Consider the following 14,671-nt stretch of genomic DNA (forward strand, 5'->3'; position numbering starts at 1 on the left):
TTACACAAAAGTATAGACTAACTTGTTCTCAGCTGGTAGCAACACAATGTGTCATTTCCATTTTAACTGACTATTAAGGAAAACCAAAGTTTCATCAGTATTACAGTTCCCTAAAATGATGACCATAATACTAGATTTCTGCAAAATATATCAACTGTGTTCTCTATTTATCTATCTCTAGTTAAACAAGTAAGATTTATTAAAACTGAAATATAAGGGATTAAACATACTTGTCCCATTCACTGTAATCCCGTGGTATGTTTTTCTTGCTTCTTTGTTTGTTTTGCAATATTTTGTTCTAAAAGAGAAACAAACAGCCATCTTGTAAGACAATTTGTTGCAGTGGAATTCACTGTGGTTTTATTGGTTTTGTTTCTGCAGTACGTATTTTCCTAGTAACCAACACTACTCATAACTAATCTTAGTTCAGTCTTGAAAATGTAATTCATCTTGGTTTAAAGAAAATCTTGATGCATTTCATAAATCATTGCAATTTGAGGGGCTCCTGAGTCTCACACTTCTTGTCCACTGTCCTGTCACATCACAGAGGCACTGAGTGAAACTTAGCAATTGGTGATGCCATCTTCCCAACCATCCTTTCAACATAGCAGGGGAGGCCTCAGCCTTTGGCAGACCCAGCCTTGTGATGAGGTGTTTGACACTGAGAGTGAATCAGTAACCTGGTTTTAGGCTTCCCTTTCCCAAGAGAATTTAAGGCACAGATTTTGGTAGTCCCTGGAACGCTCATAACAAATTTGCAAATAAATGACTTCAAAGTAGTGTCTGGACTTCTTTTCACCATTTATCACTTCACTAAAGACAATTCCAAGATTATTTACAGTCATTTTAGATAAGCTCCATCATTGAAGCTTGCCTTACCTAAAATTTATCATGAGGACCTTCCTGCAACAATCAGTTCTGACAATCAGATTTGACTGCCTTGTATCTCAACCCATCTCCTACACTAATGGACTCTATTTCCTTAGCTGTCACCTATAGCATCTCTTCTACCTCTGTCATGAGACTATACTTCTTCTTTGCCCCTCCCTGCTTATTGACTTCAAAATACTTAATAGCAAGGTGTGGTTCTAAACAGGTATTTCACAGTGGAACAGCCAGTTCAAAATATTCCCATCTGCCCTATCCTCTACATTCAGTTCTCCTCTTACCTTGCAATCCAACATTCACTGAATTAGACCAGTGTAATTTTTCATAGAGTTGCATATTTACAATTTTCTGTGTTTAAATAAATAATATGATAGAGATCACAGTACAATCTCCAAATATCTGTACTAGTTCAAAAAAACTGAACCAAAGAAATGACCAGAAGCTTCCTAAACTTGCTTTACCAGTGGTGACACTGTAACAAGGACATACTTCTGCAGCTGGAAGTAAACACCTCAATTTACATAATGCAAAAATAACCCTTCCTGTAAACACTTCTGACTATCTGTAATGTTAGGTTACACAAATTTTTGTAGTATATAACTCCAGAATTACTCTTAATGTTATGTCTTTCAGGAAGCGAGACAAAATGACAAATATGTTTAGTGATCAACACATGTTTAGAGGAAGGAACTCCTAAACATGCCTTCCTGAAACATGAGTTATCTTAATATATCCATCCTGGTGTATATTACTAATTTAATGAATATCAACTTTTCAACTGAAAAGTCCTTAATTTAAATGAGCAAAAATACTGTTCTCAGAAGAAACTGTCTTAAGGTACTTACACTAAAGCAACTCCAGCTTAGGGAGTGAACCATAGCATGTACATTTAAGGAATGAGGAAGAAACATTGACTCAAAAATCCACAATTTAAAACATTCTAAGTCTCGTATCTTTGAAATAATTGTAATCAAGCTGTGGTTCCAACAGAGTCAGGAATTTCTCAATCAGTAATATTTCAGAGGATCTCATCCAAGAGGCTTTGATAAAAACTGTACACTTGCATGACATGGAACTCAAAAAAAAAGAAATCTCTGTGCTTGTCATGTTTCCTGCCATTATTCATAACACATGAATCCCACTGCATTTGAAGCCCATTGAACATTTTCTGGACCAAAGACAAACACACAAATTGGCTTCAGTACAGGTGACACAACTTGGCTTTGGTTCTCCTGTGGGCCCTGTGTGCTGGCCCAAAACATTACTATTCTATGGCAACTAACCAGTGTTAGCTTTTAATTCAGACTATCCAAAACAACAAGAAGGCTCTTAGATCCTATTGCAATGGAGTTTTATAACATAGAGCTTGTATGTGTTTTACATGCCCTGGGCTGTGGCATGAGAAGGTATCTGAAGATGCAAATCTTTCTGGAAGAGTTTTAGAAAACTATGTTTTGGTTTTGCCTAACAATATTTTATTAGGCAAAGAAGCTTAAGTTGAAATCCCATCAATACAGTCTTTTGAATATGAGTATCTTTAAACACATCTCCTGGACAAAATCTCCTGGACAAAATGAGGCAGCAAAAATAATAATTATGCAGTGTGGACAGTTAAGACAGCTCTGGGCAGCATAATAGGAAAACAGGGGTGTAAGACAGAAAGTCCACATTGTGTTATAGAGGTAGATATTACATAAACTTTACTCTTTTTCAGTCCACTTTTGTAAAATCCCCCCCATGGATTCAAACCAATAGAAAGAAAACACCATATAGAGTTATAAACAATCAATAGTGAATTGAAATTACACCTACATATAGTAGCAGCAAGAAAATCTGATTAGAGACAAAACAAGATGCTTTCATTTACCAAATTCATACCCATTAGTGCAGTCCACTGATTTAGGGTAAATAATGAGTTCCAGAACTGGATTCACTGAAAATGCCAAACTCTTTATGTATCAGATCAGATTAATATTTCAGATTAATAATTCTCCAAACAAGTAATAACATAAAATTATGGGAAATTTGTGCATTTCTTTCTAGCAAAGAGGATAAATTTATCACGATATTTCTAAACTTGATCCCACTTATACAATTATATGATGCCAATCTGAAAAATCCCAACTGATTAGGGACTTTCCATCATTTTATGCTTACATTCTAAACTGGATTTACTGAGTTCATATGGTATTAAACCATTTTCTGTTCTAGCAGCTATACAGGACATGAATCAAGGATAAGTCTATAGTGGCACAATGCATCTCGGCAAAATAGGACACTCAAGAGGAACATCCATTGCAAAATATGGAAGATTACACATTAACTAAAACAAACCACAAACCAAACCAAACAAAAGCACACTTTAGTCTCAATACTAACCACTTATAAAACATTCATTGGAATCCCCAGCCTCTTTGTATGCCACCTAACAGAGACTGCCTAGCTATTTCAAATGTCTTGGTCCAACGTCTATGCACCTGCTGACAGCAAAAAGTAGTTTCTGACAACACAAGAAAACAAACCAGGCATTTACTAATACATAATTATTCAAGAATAATAGGAATTAGCATGAAAGTTCACATGACCAGTAAGGGCCCCTTCATAATGTTTTTGACTCACAAACCTCCAAAAAGAACAATGCTTAATGAATTTCCTATTGCAGTGACCCAAAATTCCAAATAAAACTTTGAGAATAAGATTTAACTAATTTGTGACAATACCTGACAATTCAGAAAAATACCATCCACACCTACTTGTCTGCCAAACCCTTCAGTAGCACTGTATTTAGTACTAGCAAGAAAAGCTGGACTGAAAAAAACTGCTTTCGGGCAGATAAACAAATGAAAAAAAGAAAACCCCACAAAGATGTAAGGAAACTAATACCTGGGAAAAAATGTAAATATTTTTTCTGTAGTCATGAAGATTTGTTAAGTCTGCTTAAGGGCTAAATTAGGAAGTATGCTATACAACTGCAGTGGGAATATCAACACAAAGTACCAGCATAATCAAAGACTACATATACACCAGCACTACCCAGTACAGGAGTGGCTACAGAGTAAAACAATTGCTGCAGAGGCTCTAACATCCACACTGTGTGAGTTCCAGGGTGTTTGTTTTGGACTGGCTTCTGACTGGCCCCATGGAACAAAAGCCTGCTGGCAGCAGGAGAAAAACTCCTCCCATAATTTCATCCAGAAGGAGCCTAGTTCACATTTCCTAGTAAACAGTACTTGGAAATATGAATTGAAGAATATAAAAGGCTGTTTAAGGACACCTCGTTTGGCAGTGAATTCTTGATCAGAATTAAAATATTATTGCAATACACATGCTAGTACTAAAAAAGCATTTTTGTTTAAGCATTGGTCTCTTGCAAGGAAGCTTAAAGGTTTTTATTTTCTGGTTAACAAAATAAATCTAGTAAGAAAGGCACAATGATTAGAAGTTCATGCATATAAAATCTCCCAGTTTTAGAAAAAACCTACAATTAACACTTATAATTAACACAAAAAACTGGAGATACCTGATTAGTGGGAGGGCAGCTGCTGGAACAACGAATGGGAGGCAAGTTATCTTGCCTTTCATTCAGTATGTCTGTTCTCAGGAGCTGTGATTTCCTATCATCTTCATTCATTTCTGTCAGCCAGTTCTGAAAATAAATATATATTTTTACCTTAAGGCAGAAGAGCAATTATCCTTAAAAAGCACTGTTCTTAATGGGTAAAACCAATTAAGACAAAGAGCAATAGTAGTTCTTGGAATAAAAAGTAATCTACAAAAAAAATGGACAGTTAACATTCAGTGACATTAAGCAAGAAAATAAATTTTACAACAATCCTTTGATCATTTCCTCTTGTAATCAAATAATTACATTCTACTTAGGCACAAGTAGATTGATACATCCCAGTGATTATATTATGGACCATTATAAATTAGATCCTGTACCATCAGTTCACTATTAATTGCTTGCCATTCTCCAGCTGTGAAATCAGAAGCTGTGGCTGGAGGCTTATCTTTTCTCAGAACTCTGCTCCTTGGATCCAGATGCTCAATTCGTTTTTCACAAACCAACGTAAGTTCCGGGTAACACCCCTCCTCACCAGACCTTTAAAATGCAAAGATATAAATGTTAACAAAAAAGAACTGCACCACATCCTCCATGTGTAGTCCATACAGTAGTAGTCCATGCAGAGGACTATTCTCCTGTTACAACCCAATTTTACTATCATCTAATAAACTTCTTATTAGCAAATTCCAGTTAACCTTCAATCATTTCCCAATGCCCACATGCACAGTTCAAAAGTTATCATCATAGTGCTCATAAAAAAGAAATTTGTGTCATTTAAAGCAGAAGTTCCACAGATGTGGCATCTGAAATTGCAAGTCATGCAACATTGATCATGAGAGAACAAAACAGAGTGGCAGCATTTAAAAAAAAAACCTAGCATTAAGCTACTGAAACTTTTGGGTGGTTAAAAAAGGACTTTGATTTCCAGTGTTATCATTGGGACACTTTTAGCATGATTACTTTAACTTTGTACTTTAATTTTAAACTACAAAGTCACAGACAAGTTCAGACAAATAGAGAAAGGTTCCCTCCAATTTTGCAGAACACGAATATAATTATTAATGAAGATAAAAAAAAAATTACCTTAATACCCTGAGAATCTTTTCCAGGTGCTTAACATCTGTGCATTTTTCAATGAATTTGTAGTCCAGATGACTAATAGGTATTTGATATGTTTTAGTGGTTCCTTCACCCAAAAAATATGGTACTGACTCATCACCCATAACTAAGTATTAAAAGAAAAAAAAAAATCTGTAAGCTTCTAGTTACATTTTGAAGTAATGCAAATTTAAGGAATAAAATTGCTCACACTCCACTCTCTCATGCAAGCACATCTGCAAAAGAAAAAAATATCAGATTAGAAGGCCTCATCACATTAACTGTCCCTGACAAGAGGCTTACAGACAGAAGTATGAGACATGCTTTATAAGAGTATGCAACTCTACTGCAAGTCAGAACAACTCAGAAAGACCACTTAAAGAAAAATTGCCAATTTTTGCCTATCACATTCTCGTTTTATTTAACACATATCTGTTTTAAGCACAAAGGAGAAGATAGTGAAGGACACTCCCTTTGTCAGAGAGAAGACATTAGCCAGTGCAGTGTATCTAAAGGAAGGAAAATCTTTGGCTTCTCTGTAGACAAAATAAATTCAATTTTCTTTCCTCACTGACTACATTTTCTGTGTCTCCGATTGTATTACAGCACTAATCTCTATCTTTTCCGGTAAGTATGTAAATGAAGAAATGAGGGATTCAAATGAGACATTTCTGTCTCCCTCTACCTTTGATCTGCTCATCTGCATCTTTTTCTGTTTTAACCACATGCTCTACGAAGCTGAAATTCTATTTCCCCCCCCTTTTATATAGTGCACAAAGCAATCAGTTAATTTTTAAGAAATACTATAAGGGCAACTAGCTAGTATGTGAAAACAACTATCTGTAGTTATAAGCCAAATAAAAATAATTGTGTTCTAATGTCTTGCAAAATTACACACATTAATTTGTAGTTACACAAAAATGTTTACAATACAGCAGTACTTAAATAATAACTGGTCATAATTAGGTGTTGCACAGACATTCTGCCCCAAGACTTTACGGTCTCAGTACTCGGAAAGGAAGAAGACGCATGGAAAGAAGGATAAATGCAGAAAATAATTAAAGAAGAACAGAAGAATTAAAAGCTCATCCCCACCGGCGGTTTCCCCCGTTTATTCCCGTGGCCGGGAGGGACCAGGACTCCGCGGCTGCTCGGGGGCAGAGCCCAGCTCCGAGAGAGCTTCCGCAGGCATCCCCCGGGCCGGAGCAGCGATCCACCCCCCGGCCGGCACCAGGCTGCCCTGCGGCACCGCCGCAGCGCGGCCGGCCCGTAGCGACTGTTGCTATGTACGGCACGGCGGCAGGGACACGGCGCTGCCCGCCCCAGGGACGCCCTGCCGAGGCTCCCGCAGAGCCCCGCCGGGCTCCAGCGGCGACAGCGGCCTCGCCTCTCGCTCCTCGGCACCCACCTGCCCGGCGCCGCGCCGTCCCGGGGCACGGACGCCGCCCCGCCCACAGCGCCGCCGAGCCCCGCGCCTCGCTCAGGCCGCGCAGGCGCCGCCGCGGCCGGGGCGGGGATCGGGCTGAGGGGAGCGCCTGCCGAGGGCGGGCAGGAGCACCGCGCCCGGGGCGCGGCTCTGGAAGGCGGCGCCCTCGTGTTTCAGCGTCGCGTTTCACTCGGCGGAGAGCGAGCGGTCACCCTGCCGACCGCGGTGGCGCCAGGCGCCCGCAGCAGTGCTGCCGGTCAGCTCTGCACTGCCCCAGCGCTGCTCTCCAAAGCAGGTCCGCGCCCCTTCCCCAGGGCAGCGGGGCTCTTGGCCGCCTCTGCCCGCACGCAGCGGGGCCAGGCCGCCTCCGCCGGCCGGCCAGCTTCGGCAGCGCTGCTGTGCCCGCTCCTCCTCTCCTTTGAGCAGCCGAGTCAGTGCCGAGCCCTTCGCTCTGCTATGCAGGCGCTGGGTGCACGCTGGGTACCCAAAAAATCTTCGTAACACAGATCTAATTCTTTACTTGTGTCATTTTTTCCTCAAATTTGAGTCAAACTAATCAGTGGTCAAGTTTAGATATTAGAGTGACCACTGAAAGCACAGACACGCCTCTGAGAACACAGAGGGTTAAAAGCAAAAATTCCCAGGAGAAACTTTCTCTTTAGTTCCAGCCAGTGTAAAGAACACGCTCTGTCTCCGCTGCCCAGCCACAGGCTGGGTAGGGGAGGGGAAGCCATGAAGCCCGAGAGAGGTATAGGTCAGGGTGTAAAAAGACTAAAACAAAGTCAGCCCCCACAAAATAAAAAAGTAAAACAAATCTGAGATGTCTGTATTCCCCTCCCCCTCCCAGAAAAAGAAATAATGAAAAAGACAGAGACTGGGTTCTGTACCAGCAATACACCAGCAGAAGAAAGAGAAAGAGGGGTACCCAGCCATAAGAGTTAATAGTTCTGAGCAGAAATTTCAGCCGCCCTAAGAGTCTAAAACTTTTAACCCCTTCTTAAATAATACTCCTCCTTAATCTAAAAAAGAAGAGATAGTCTAAGACTGAAATGTTAAAAAAAAATGAAGAATCCTAAGTAAGAAGAGATAATAGAGTAGCTTTTAGCTAGACTTTTCTTGTATAACCATAGACTAAACCAATTTCTCCTACAACAAAAATTGCATTTTTAAAGAAAATACAATAGTAAACCAAAAAATCTGCTTCAGCGACTACCAGCACAATAAAGTAAACAATAAAAAGTTAAAGAGTGTAGGATACCCTCTATCTTCAAAAAGAAGAAAATCTCTGTTCTGAAAACCCTCAGCCCCAAGAAAAAAAGAAAATAAGGGGAACTGGAGTCCGAAAATAAGAAACTGAACTGTTGTTCTTTTAGTCCTTAACTAAACATCCTTTAAAAAGCCCTATGAGCAGTCTGTCCATACACAGTAGTGAGAGCACTGTAACATAAAAAAAAGAGAGTCACAATAACAAATTTTTCTTCGGGCAGTTGCCATGTGTGACATGGAAACACAAAAGAGTTACAATTGTGTTTCCTAAAAGTCTATAATACAAAAAAAACTCCTCCCTTAATGAACTAAAAATTAATTATATGAAGAGTGGTAATGTAATCAATAATCCAGAGTTTTGTCTCACTGTAGTTTATTAAAAATTAACTGAGGAAAAAAAGAGTGTTTTAGAGAGTTTTCATTCTGATTTCTCTGTGTCTTTTATTAGTAATAATAGTAGCTTAACAAAGTTTTTCCCTTTATTTTTAAACTTAGACCCGCTCTACTCTGTCGCTAATCACATCTCACAGCATTTATTTAGAGAAAGTGCATTTTCATAAAAGCACTAACACAGTGACAGCTTCAAACCATAACACATTCAATACAAATCAAACAGCACTTAAAAAATTTCTGTTTCCACATTGCTTCTTAATGTTTAACTTGTCTCCCTCTCCCTCTTCTTTCAGGATAAATTATTTTTTCACACTTCCAGACATCCATACTTTTGACATGCCCACAACTGGGTGCCAGAATTGGGTGCTCTGATGTCCTTTAAGATTTTCTTTTTTGAAATCCAGATCTGTTTCAAACCTAGCCTTCTGTAGCTTCCTATTTATTTTCAGAAGAATTTATTCAAACCACAGTTATTTCATGCAGTTCACAGAAGTCCAAAGAACATTTAGCAAAGTTAAAACGCAAATAAAGTTTAGATGAGAGTAATGGAAACAAAGATAACTCAAAAAGAATACAAATATCACCGAACTTAAAAAATACTTTGACCACAATTTAAACAAATTTAAAAAGCTTTAGAAATCTATTGATGGAAGACTATAGACAAAATTTAGTATTACAGTAAACTTTAATATCTCAATCTCTTAAAACACAAATAAGAGTGTGCAATTACACACAAACAGTTTTACAGAACAAAGTTATCAGAAAGATTACATCATGAAGTCACTATCTTCAGCAGACATCATCGAGCATCAAAAACTACCACTGGAATAATGCAGTTAAAGAAAAAATATTTTATAGTTGAAAAAAAGATGGGGGAGAGGAAAAGAGACTGTCTAAATCTAGTCACAACTACATACATAAAGTATTTCAGAAATCATCTTTAATAAGATGCTGAATAGTATCAACAATCCACAGTACTTTACCCAGCAGACTATCGTAACTTAATAGATTGTGCATAGAAAATGGAAAAAAAAAAAGAGAAAGTGCCAGAAAATAAATCCGGGTGCCAAATCACACTGCAGAGATTGTGCTATAGTAATTTGCTCTACTGCATTGATTTTGGACCCTGAAGAATTGCTATGTAATTTTTTGAGTTTTCTATTCTGTTTCCCTTACATTCTGTTTCCCCTTGTCTCCATCCACAGCTTTCCAACGGCACTCAAGTGTACTTGTAAAAGGATACATCTTTTGGTCCTTTTCTTGTACATTATTCTGTAGCCACATTCTCTGCATCTGATAGGATCTCTTGCCTTTATTTCATTTTCCGTATGACATTCTGATGTTATGGAGGAAGAAAAATGAAGTGGGGGCAAAGAAGAACAGCACTGTTAATGCACAGATAACTTTGAGAAGTTATGACAGTCAAATTCTTATTTGTGGCAAACAAACATAGCAAGTGTAATGAATCTGTATCAAAAGCTCAATGATAAGATACAGTGAAAAAAAAAGAGAAAATAAAAAGTAAGCTTCACTTATATTTAAGATAAAAGCAAATCTTGCTAAAAATCACCCAAATATTACTGCATAGAACACATTCCACACTTGATACTAGATCATCTACTAATGAAAATTTTAGTTCATCCCTCCAAAGCCCAAAGTCTATTGTCTTAAAAGACATAATATTCTAGGGATACCTGAAAACCACCAATTTTTAAGTCATCAATTAATCTACAGGTAAGAGAGAATCTGACTACTGTACTTCAGGGAAAGCTGAGTGCCCTAACAGCACTGTCAATAAAACATATAGAGATCGAGGAGCTCCACACAGCAACACAAGCTCTAGAGAATTATCTCCACAACACTGCATATGTACTCCATATATGTGTTACCATCAATGCATAAAGCTTTAAACATCATCAGGATATACACTGCAAGTATTTGTATCTATGTACCCTTCAGTATAATGACTAAGCACTATTCATTATTAGAACACTAAATCTCCAGTAACAAGTAATAAAAAAAATCATTAAATGTCTTTTTTCTACCTCCACAAATATAAATCATTGGCTGCTGCTTTGGAGGCTGAACGTCCTTCTGTGAATCCATGTTCTAAAACAAAAAATACACAACATGCACATTAGCTTGGGTTTGGGGTTTTTGGGTTTGGTTTTTTTTTTTTTTTTCCCAAGGCATACACAATCATTTTAATATCTCAAGCTAAACATAACAGAACATGAAATCACTTTCTTTCCTCCTTCCTCCCAATGTTAGGAATTTCCCTGCTGGAAACATAAAATTCAATAATTTCTTATATGCCACTCATGTAACAATGGTGCTAACAAAGATGGTAAGCCTTGTCATCTTTCCTCCCTCTCTGACACACTAGCTAACTCATTGTTCTAAGGTATTAGAAATATTGGGAACAGACTGTAGGTAGAAAAATAGCAGAAATTAAAAAGCAAAACAAAAGGGAAAAAACCCTGAACAATGAGGGGTCATGGAGATAAAATTCAACCCTTCAAATCCTACCAAATCAAGAGTAATAACTCAATGCTATTCTCCAAATACTTCTTAATGTCCTATAATCGCTTTGATTGTTCAGACATATTTGAAGACAAGTATTTCTTCATGGCATCAGACTAAATAGTTGCATATACTCCACAAACACTCCTCCAAGTTTTAAGTAATCCTATCCTACATGTAAATGTACATGCAACCATGAATTTTGAGGTGGTTACTGTACATAGATAAACACTTTTTCCCCCACCCAATTCAAGTCTAGGTGAGAACATTAATTATTTCCTATTAGGTTTTCTGAGGCTGCTGTTTTCCGTATTGCTGTTCTGACATAGAGGAATTCCTAACCCTTGTGCCAGTAAATAGCCTTCTTGATGCTTCCTTTGCTTCCCATGAGAGAATGGCTCTCAGATGCTTTTGCTTAACATTACAGCAAAGATTATTTCCCTCATCTTCAGAATTTGTTTCATTATAAGTTCAGCTGGGAAGATTATGATACTGAAAACAGGACAGGGACATTTCATACTTTAGGAGTCTGATCAACACTTGACAAACCATCTTGTTAAAACTCCCACTATGTCACTCCATTTAAGAGAACTTGATAAAATCCATTGACTTCTACAGCTTTCAAGTATGCTACACCATATTCATAGTGGCATCTTAACTCACATGTGCTATAGTTTTTTGTGTCAGCATACTGCACTAAGATATGTGCAGTCACCAATTACCACTGGAAAACAACGGACTCTTCTAAAACACAGAGCTGAACTAAGGTGGATCACAGTTGTAGCTAAATACCTTGGGCTAGTGCTGCTTATGGAGCAAAATTATACTGCTGCAAAGGGCAGCAGTGAACTAAAGTTCTGTGTTTTGCAGGGAGGTGCCATAGCTTAGCTGGCCTTTACACACCCTACAGCCCTATGTGCCACCAAGCTGACAGAGCCAACAGGCCCAGTGATGCACCAACACGTGCTGGGGTGCAGCCAGGATCCACTGCAGAGACGTGGGGGTACCATGCGCCAAGAGCACCTCACCAAATCACAGAATGGGAAAGGCTGGAAGGGACCGAAGTCGGTCATCTGGTCCAACCTCCCTGCTTAAGCAGGATCACTCTACAGCACACGGCACAGGAGAGCACACAGATGGTTCTTGAGCATCTCCAGTGAGGGGAATTCCTCAGCCTCTCCGAACAATCTGTTCCAGTATGCAACCCTGCACAGTAAAGAAGTTCTTCCTCCGATTCAGGCGACACTTTCAATGCCTCAGTTTCTGCCTGCTGCCTATTGTCCTAGTGCTTGGCACCACCAAGAGGAGCGTGGCTTCATCTTCTTGGCACCTCTCGCTTCAGATATTTTTGCATATTAATGAGGTCCTCTCTCCGAGCATCTCTTATGCACCCGTGAAAGAAGCCAACCCGCTCATTCACGTCCCGCAGAGCCCACGAAGAAGGGCTTACAGCCCTTCGCACAGCCCACGGGCCCCAGGCTCCCCATCCCGCCCCGATTCCGACCTCCTCCACTGTCCGCGGGTCTGGCGCGCAGAAGCGAAGGCCACGAGCCTGGTTCCGGCCTGTCCCTGCCCACCGCGGGCACGCCAGCAGCGCCCAGCAGCGAAGGGGACACCCGAAGGCCGGAGCAGGCACCCACCGGGTCCGCAGCTCCGCGGGCTCGCCGCCTCCCCGGCGCCCGCTGATGACGAGCGCCCGCGGGGGCGGGCCGTGCTCCGCCCCGCCGCCAGCGCCGGCCTCCGCGGCGGGGCGCGCCGCGCGGCTGAGAAAGGAGTCGGTATTCCGCTCCGGGTGCTAGCCACCCGCGGGAAAAAAGACAGGGGGAAAAAAAAGGGAAGAAAAAAAAAACAAACCAAAAGAAGAAGAAAGGCACACATTATTTTAAGACACAAGCTTCCATATGAATAGCAGTGTGAAGAAAGTAGGCAGCTGCATGGTTAGGTAACACTAGCCCCAAGGTCCCCGGTATTTTCATTATTTTATTTAGCTGTACTCAACATACTCGGGATAAAGAATAGCCCGCACCAGGTCTGGTCTTACGGCTGCGGAGTTTTAATCCACCGAGGTGTTCTGCCTCAAGGTCCTCTCTGTTTTCAGAAGCATTTTACCTAAAATTCGTGGATAAAGCCGGCATCTTGATATTTTGATGACGTGGTCGGTATCATATTTACCCACATGAAGCCAAACTTATATACTACAAACATATATGTTGCGCATTTTATGTGTAAGGTTCTATTATGAGAGAACTTCATATGTCGGTATTCCCCGATGTGCTGAACTAAAATAGTGCAAGCAAGATTTGAAACTACACCGGTTGCTCTTTGTCAGTGGTTCCACCTCGCTTGCGGTAGGAATTTTGAATCTTCGACTGACAGTTTGTAGAATTAGGAATCTTTGCTGTATTTCTCCCCACCTCCCACAATGTTTAACGAATACTATGTTTTATGAATATGCCAATTTAAACTACTAGATCATTCAAAGATTCCCTAGTTTAAGGAAAGATCTCTTTCTGTTTCTGAATACTGAATAAAAATTGTTTCCTAAGCATCCAAATTAATAAGGATGAGCTTTTATCAGTTGTAATTCATTGATGTTCTCCTACCAGCAAATCACCTTCATACAGGACATGTAACTTACCTAAAACGAACTCAGGTAATAATAAATAGTTGCAGTTTCCCTCATTTTGTGTTTAAATTAAACGTAATGAAATCACAGTAATGGCTTTAGACTTGCTTCTTCACACTGCTCTTAAAGAATAAAGCTCTGGAGTGCCAGAATAAAGCACAGGCAAGAAAAATGGTTTGTAAAAGGCAGAGGTACTGTTATAGGTTACTACTTGCATCCTCTCCTCTGCTACGGAGCTGTGGGTATAGGTGGGTACCAAGAGGTTTAAACAGAGGAGAGAAACAGCCTGGGCTCTTTATCGATAAAGGCACGGTAAGAAATTTCCAACTCCTAAAAAAAGCACCCCCCCCCACACACACCCGGTTATTGTTTCTCTAGGCTTACTGGTATTTTAAAAACTCATTTGTCAAACGGACAAATTTAAAAGGACTTACTAAAAATATCTCCATGAAAGATTCGGTTAATCCCGTGAAAATAATGTTTCCATTATTAATAAAGAAATAATGTAAATATTTTTATTATTGGTATCCCTTAAACATTCCCTTGGAAAAATGGGATGCTTTACCAGATCTTACAGCTTCACTTCAGCAGTTTCCGATAAAATCCGCCCCTTACGGGAGGAGCGCTTTGCTAAGTCCCACTCCCATGTGCTGGTAAATTCCAGCCCTAAAGATGCTCCGTTGGATTTAGAGTAGCAGAGAGCGTGGAGACTGTCTGAGAGATTCCCACTGTACTGTAAAGTGAAATAGTTATTGGGGAATTGGCAGGCAAATGAGAAGAAAGATTTGTGTGTCGAGATGGGGAAAGCACAGGGATACAGGTACTTTGGACAGGGGAAGGAAATGCAGCCGGAACCGAGCGCAGTGCGACTATTTCAGAACGTCTC

At 39.9% G+C, this 14,671-nt stretch overlaps 2 protein-coding genes across 3 annotated transcripts in view; both read right to left on the reverse strand.

The window, feature by feature from the left end:
- Positions 1 to 7,047, reverse strand: part of SPAG1 (sperm associated antigen 1) — a 36,723-nt gene extending 29,676 nt beyond the window's left edge. The window contains exons 1-6 of the mRNA XM_077782734.1: positions 6,960 to 7,047; positions 5,763 to 5,787; positions 5,537 to 5,678; positions 4,831 to 4,990; positions 4,409 to 4,534; positions 231 to 298 (exon numbers count right to left, since the gene is read on the reverse strand). Coding sequence (XP_077638860.1) covers positions 231 to 298; positions 4,409 to 4,534; positions 4,831 to 4,990; positions 5,537 to 5,678; positions 5,763 to 5,787 — 521 coding nt within the window. The 5' untranslated portion in view covers positions 6,960 to 7,047. The remainder of the gene's footprint in view (positions 1 to 230; positions 299 to 4,408; positions 4,535 to 4,830; positions 4,991 to 5,536; positions 5,679 to 5,762; positions 5,788 to 6,959) is intronic.
- Positions 7,048 to 8,760: 1,713 nt separating this feature from the next.
- On the reverse strand, positions 8,761 to 12,851 carry POLR2K (RNA polymerase II, I and III subunit K). Of its 2 annotated transcripts, none has more exons than XM_021529455.3 (4): positions 12,800 to 12,851; positions 10,682 to 10,745; positions 9,880 to 9,972; positions 8,761 to 9,458 (listed from the first exon to the last, which is right to left on the reverse strand). In XM_021529455.3, exons 2-4 carry the CDS (start codon positions 10,740 to 10,742, stop codon positions 9,436 to 9,438), a joined length of 177 nt encoding a protein of 58 aa, XP_021385130.1. In that variant the 5' UTR covers positions 10,743 to 10,745; positions 12,800 to 12,851; the 3' UTR covers positions 8,761 to 9,435. The 2 variants fall into 2 exon arrangements, with proteins under 2 accessions (XP_021385130.1, XP_021385131.1); XM_021529456.3 differs by having other exon boundaries at positions 12,664 to 12,851.
- Between the last annotated feature and the right edge of the window lie 1,820 nt (positions 12,852 to 14,671).

The sequence above is a fragment of the Lonchura striata genome, chromosome 1, assembly GCF_046129695.1.
Source record: "Lonchura striata isolate bLonStr1 chromosome 1, bLonStr1.mat, whole genome shotgun sequence".
NCBI classification, from domain to species: domain Eukaryota; kingdom Metazoa; phylum Chordata; class Aves; order Passeriformes; family Estrildidae; genus Lonchura; species Lonchura striata.

Bases quoted from the DNA above. Each gene is read 5' to 3' on its own strand.
- POLR2K (XM_021529455.3), bottom strand. From the start codon at position 10,742: ATGGATTCACAGAAGGACGTTCAGCCTCCAAAGCAGCAGCCAATGATT. The intron at 9,973-10,681 runs GTAGAAAAAAGA...CCATAACATCAG, and splicing joins AATGATTTATATTTGTGGAG to AATGTCATACGGAAAATGAA. The intron at 9,459-9,879 runs GTATCCTTTTAC...GCATTATTCCAG, and splicing joins CAAGAAAAGGACCAAAAGAT to TGGTAGTTTTTGATGCTCGA.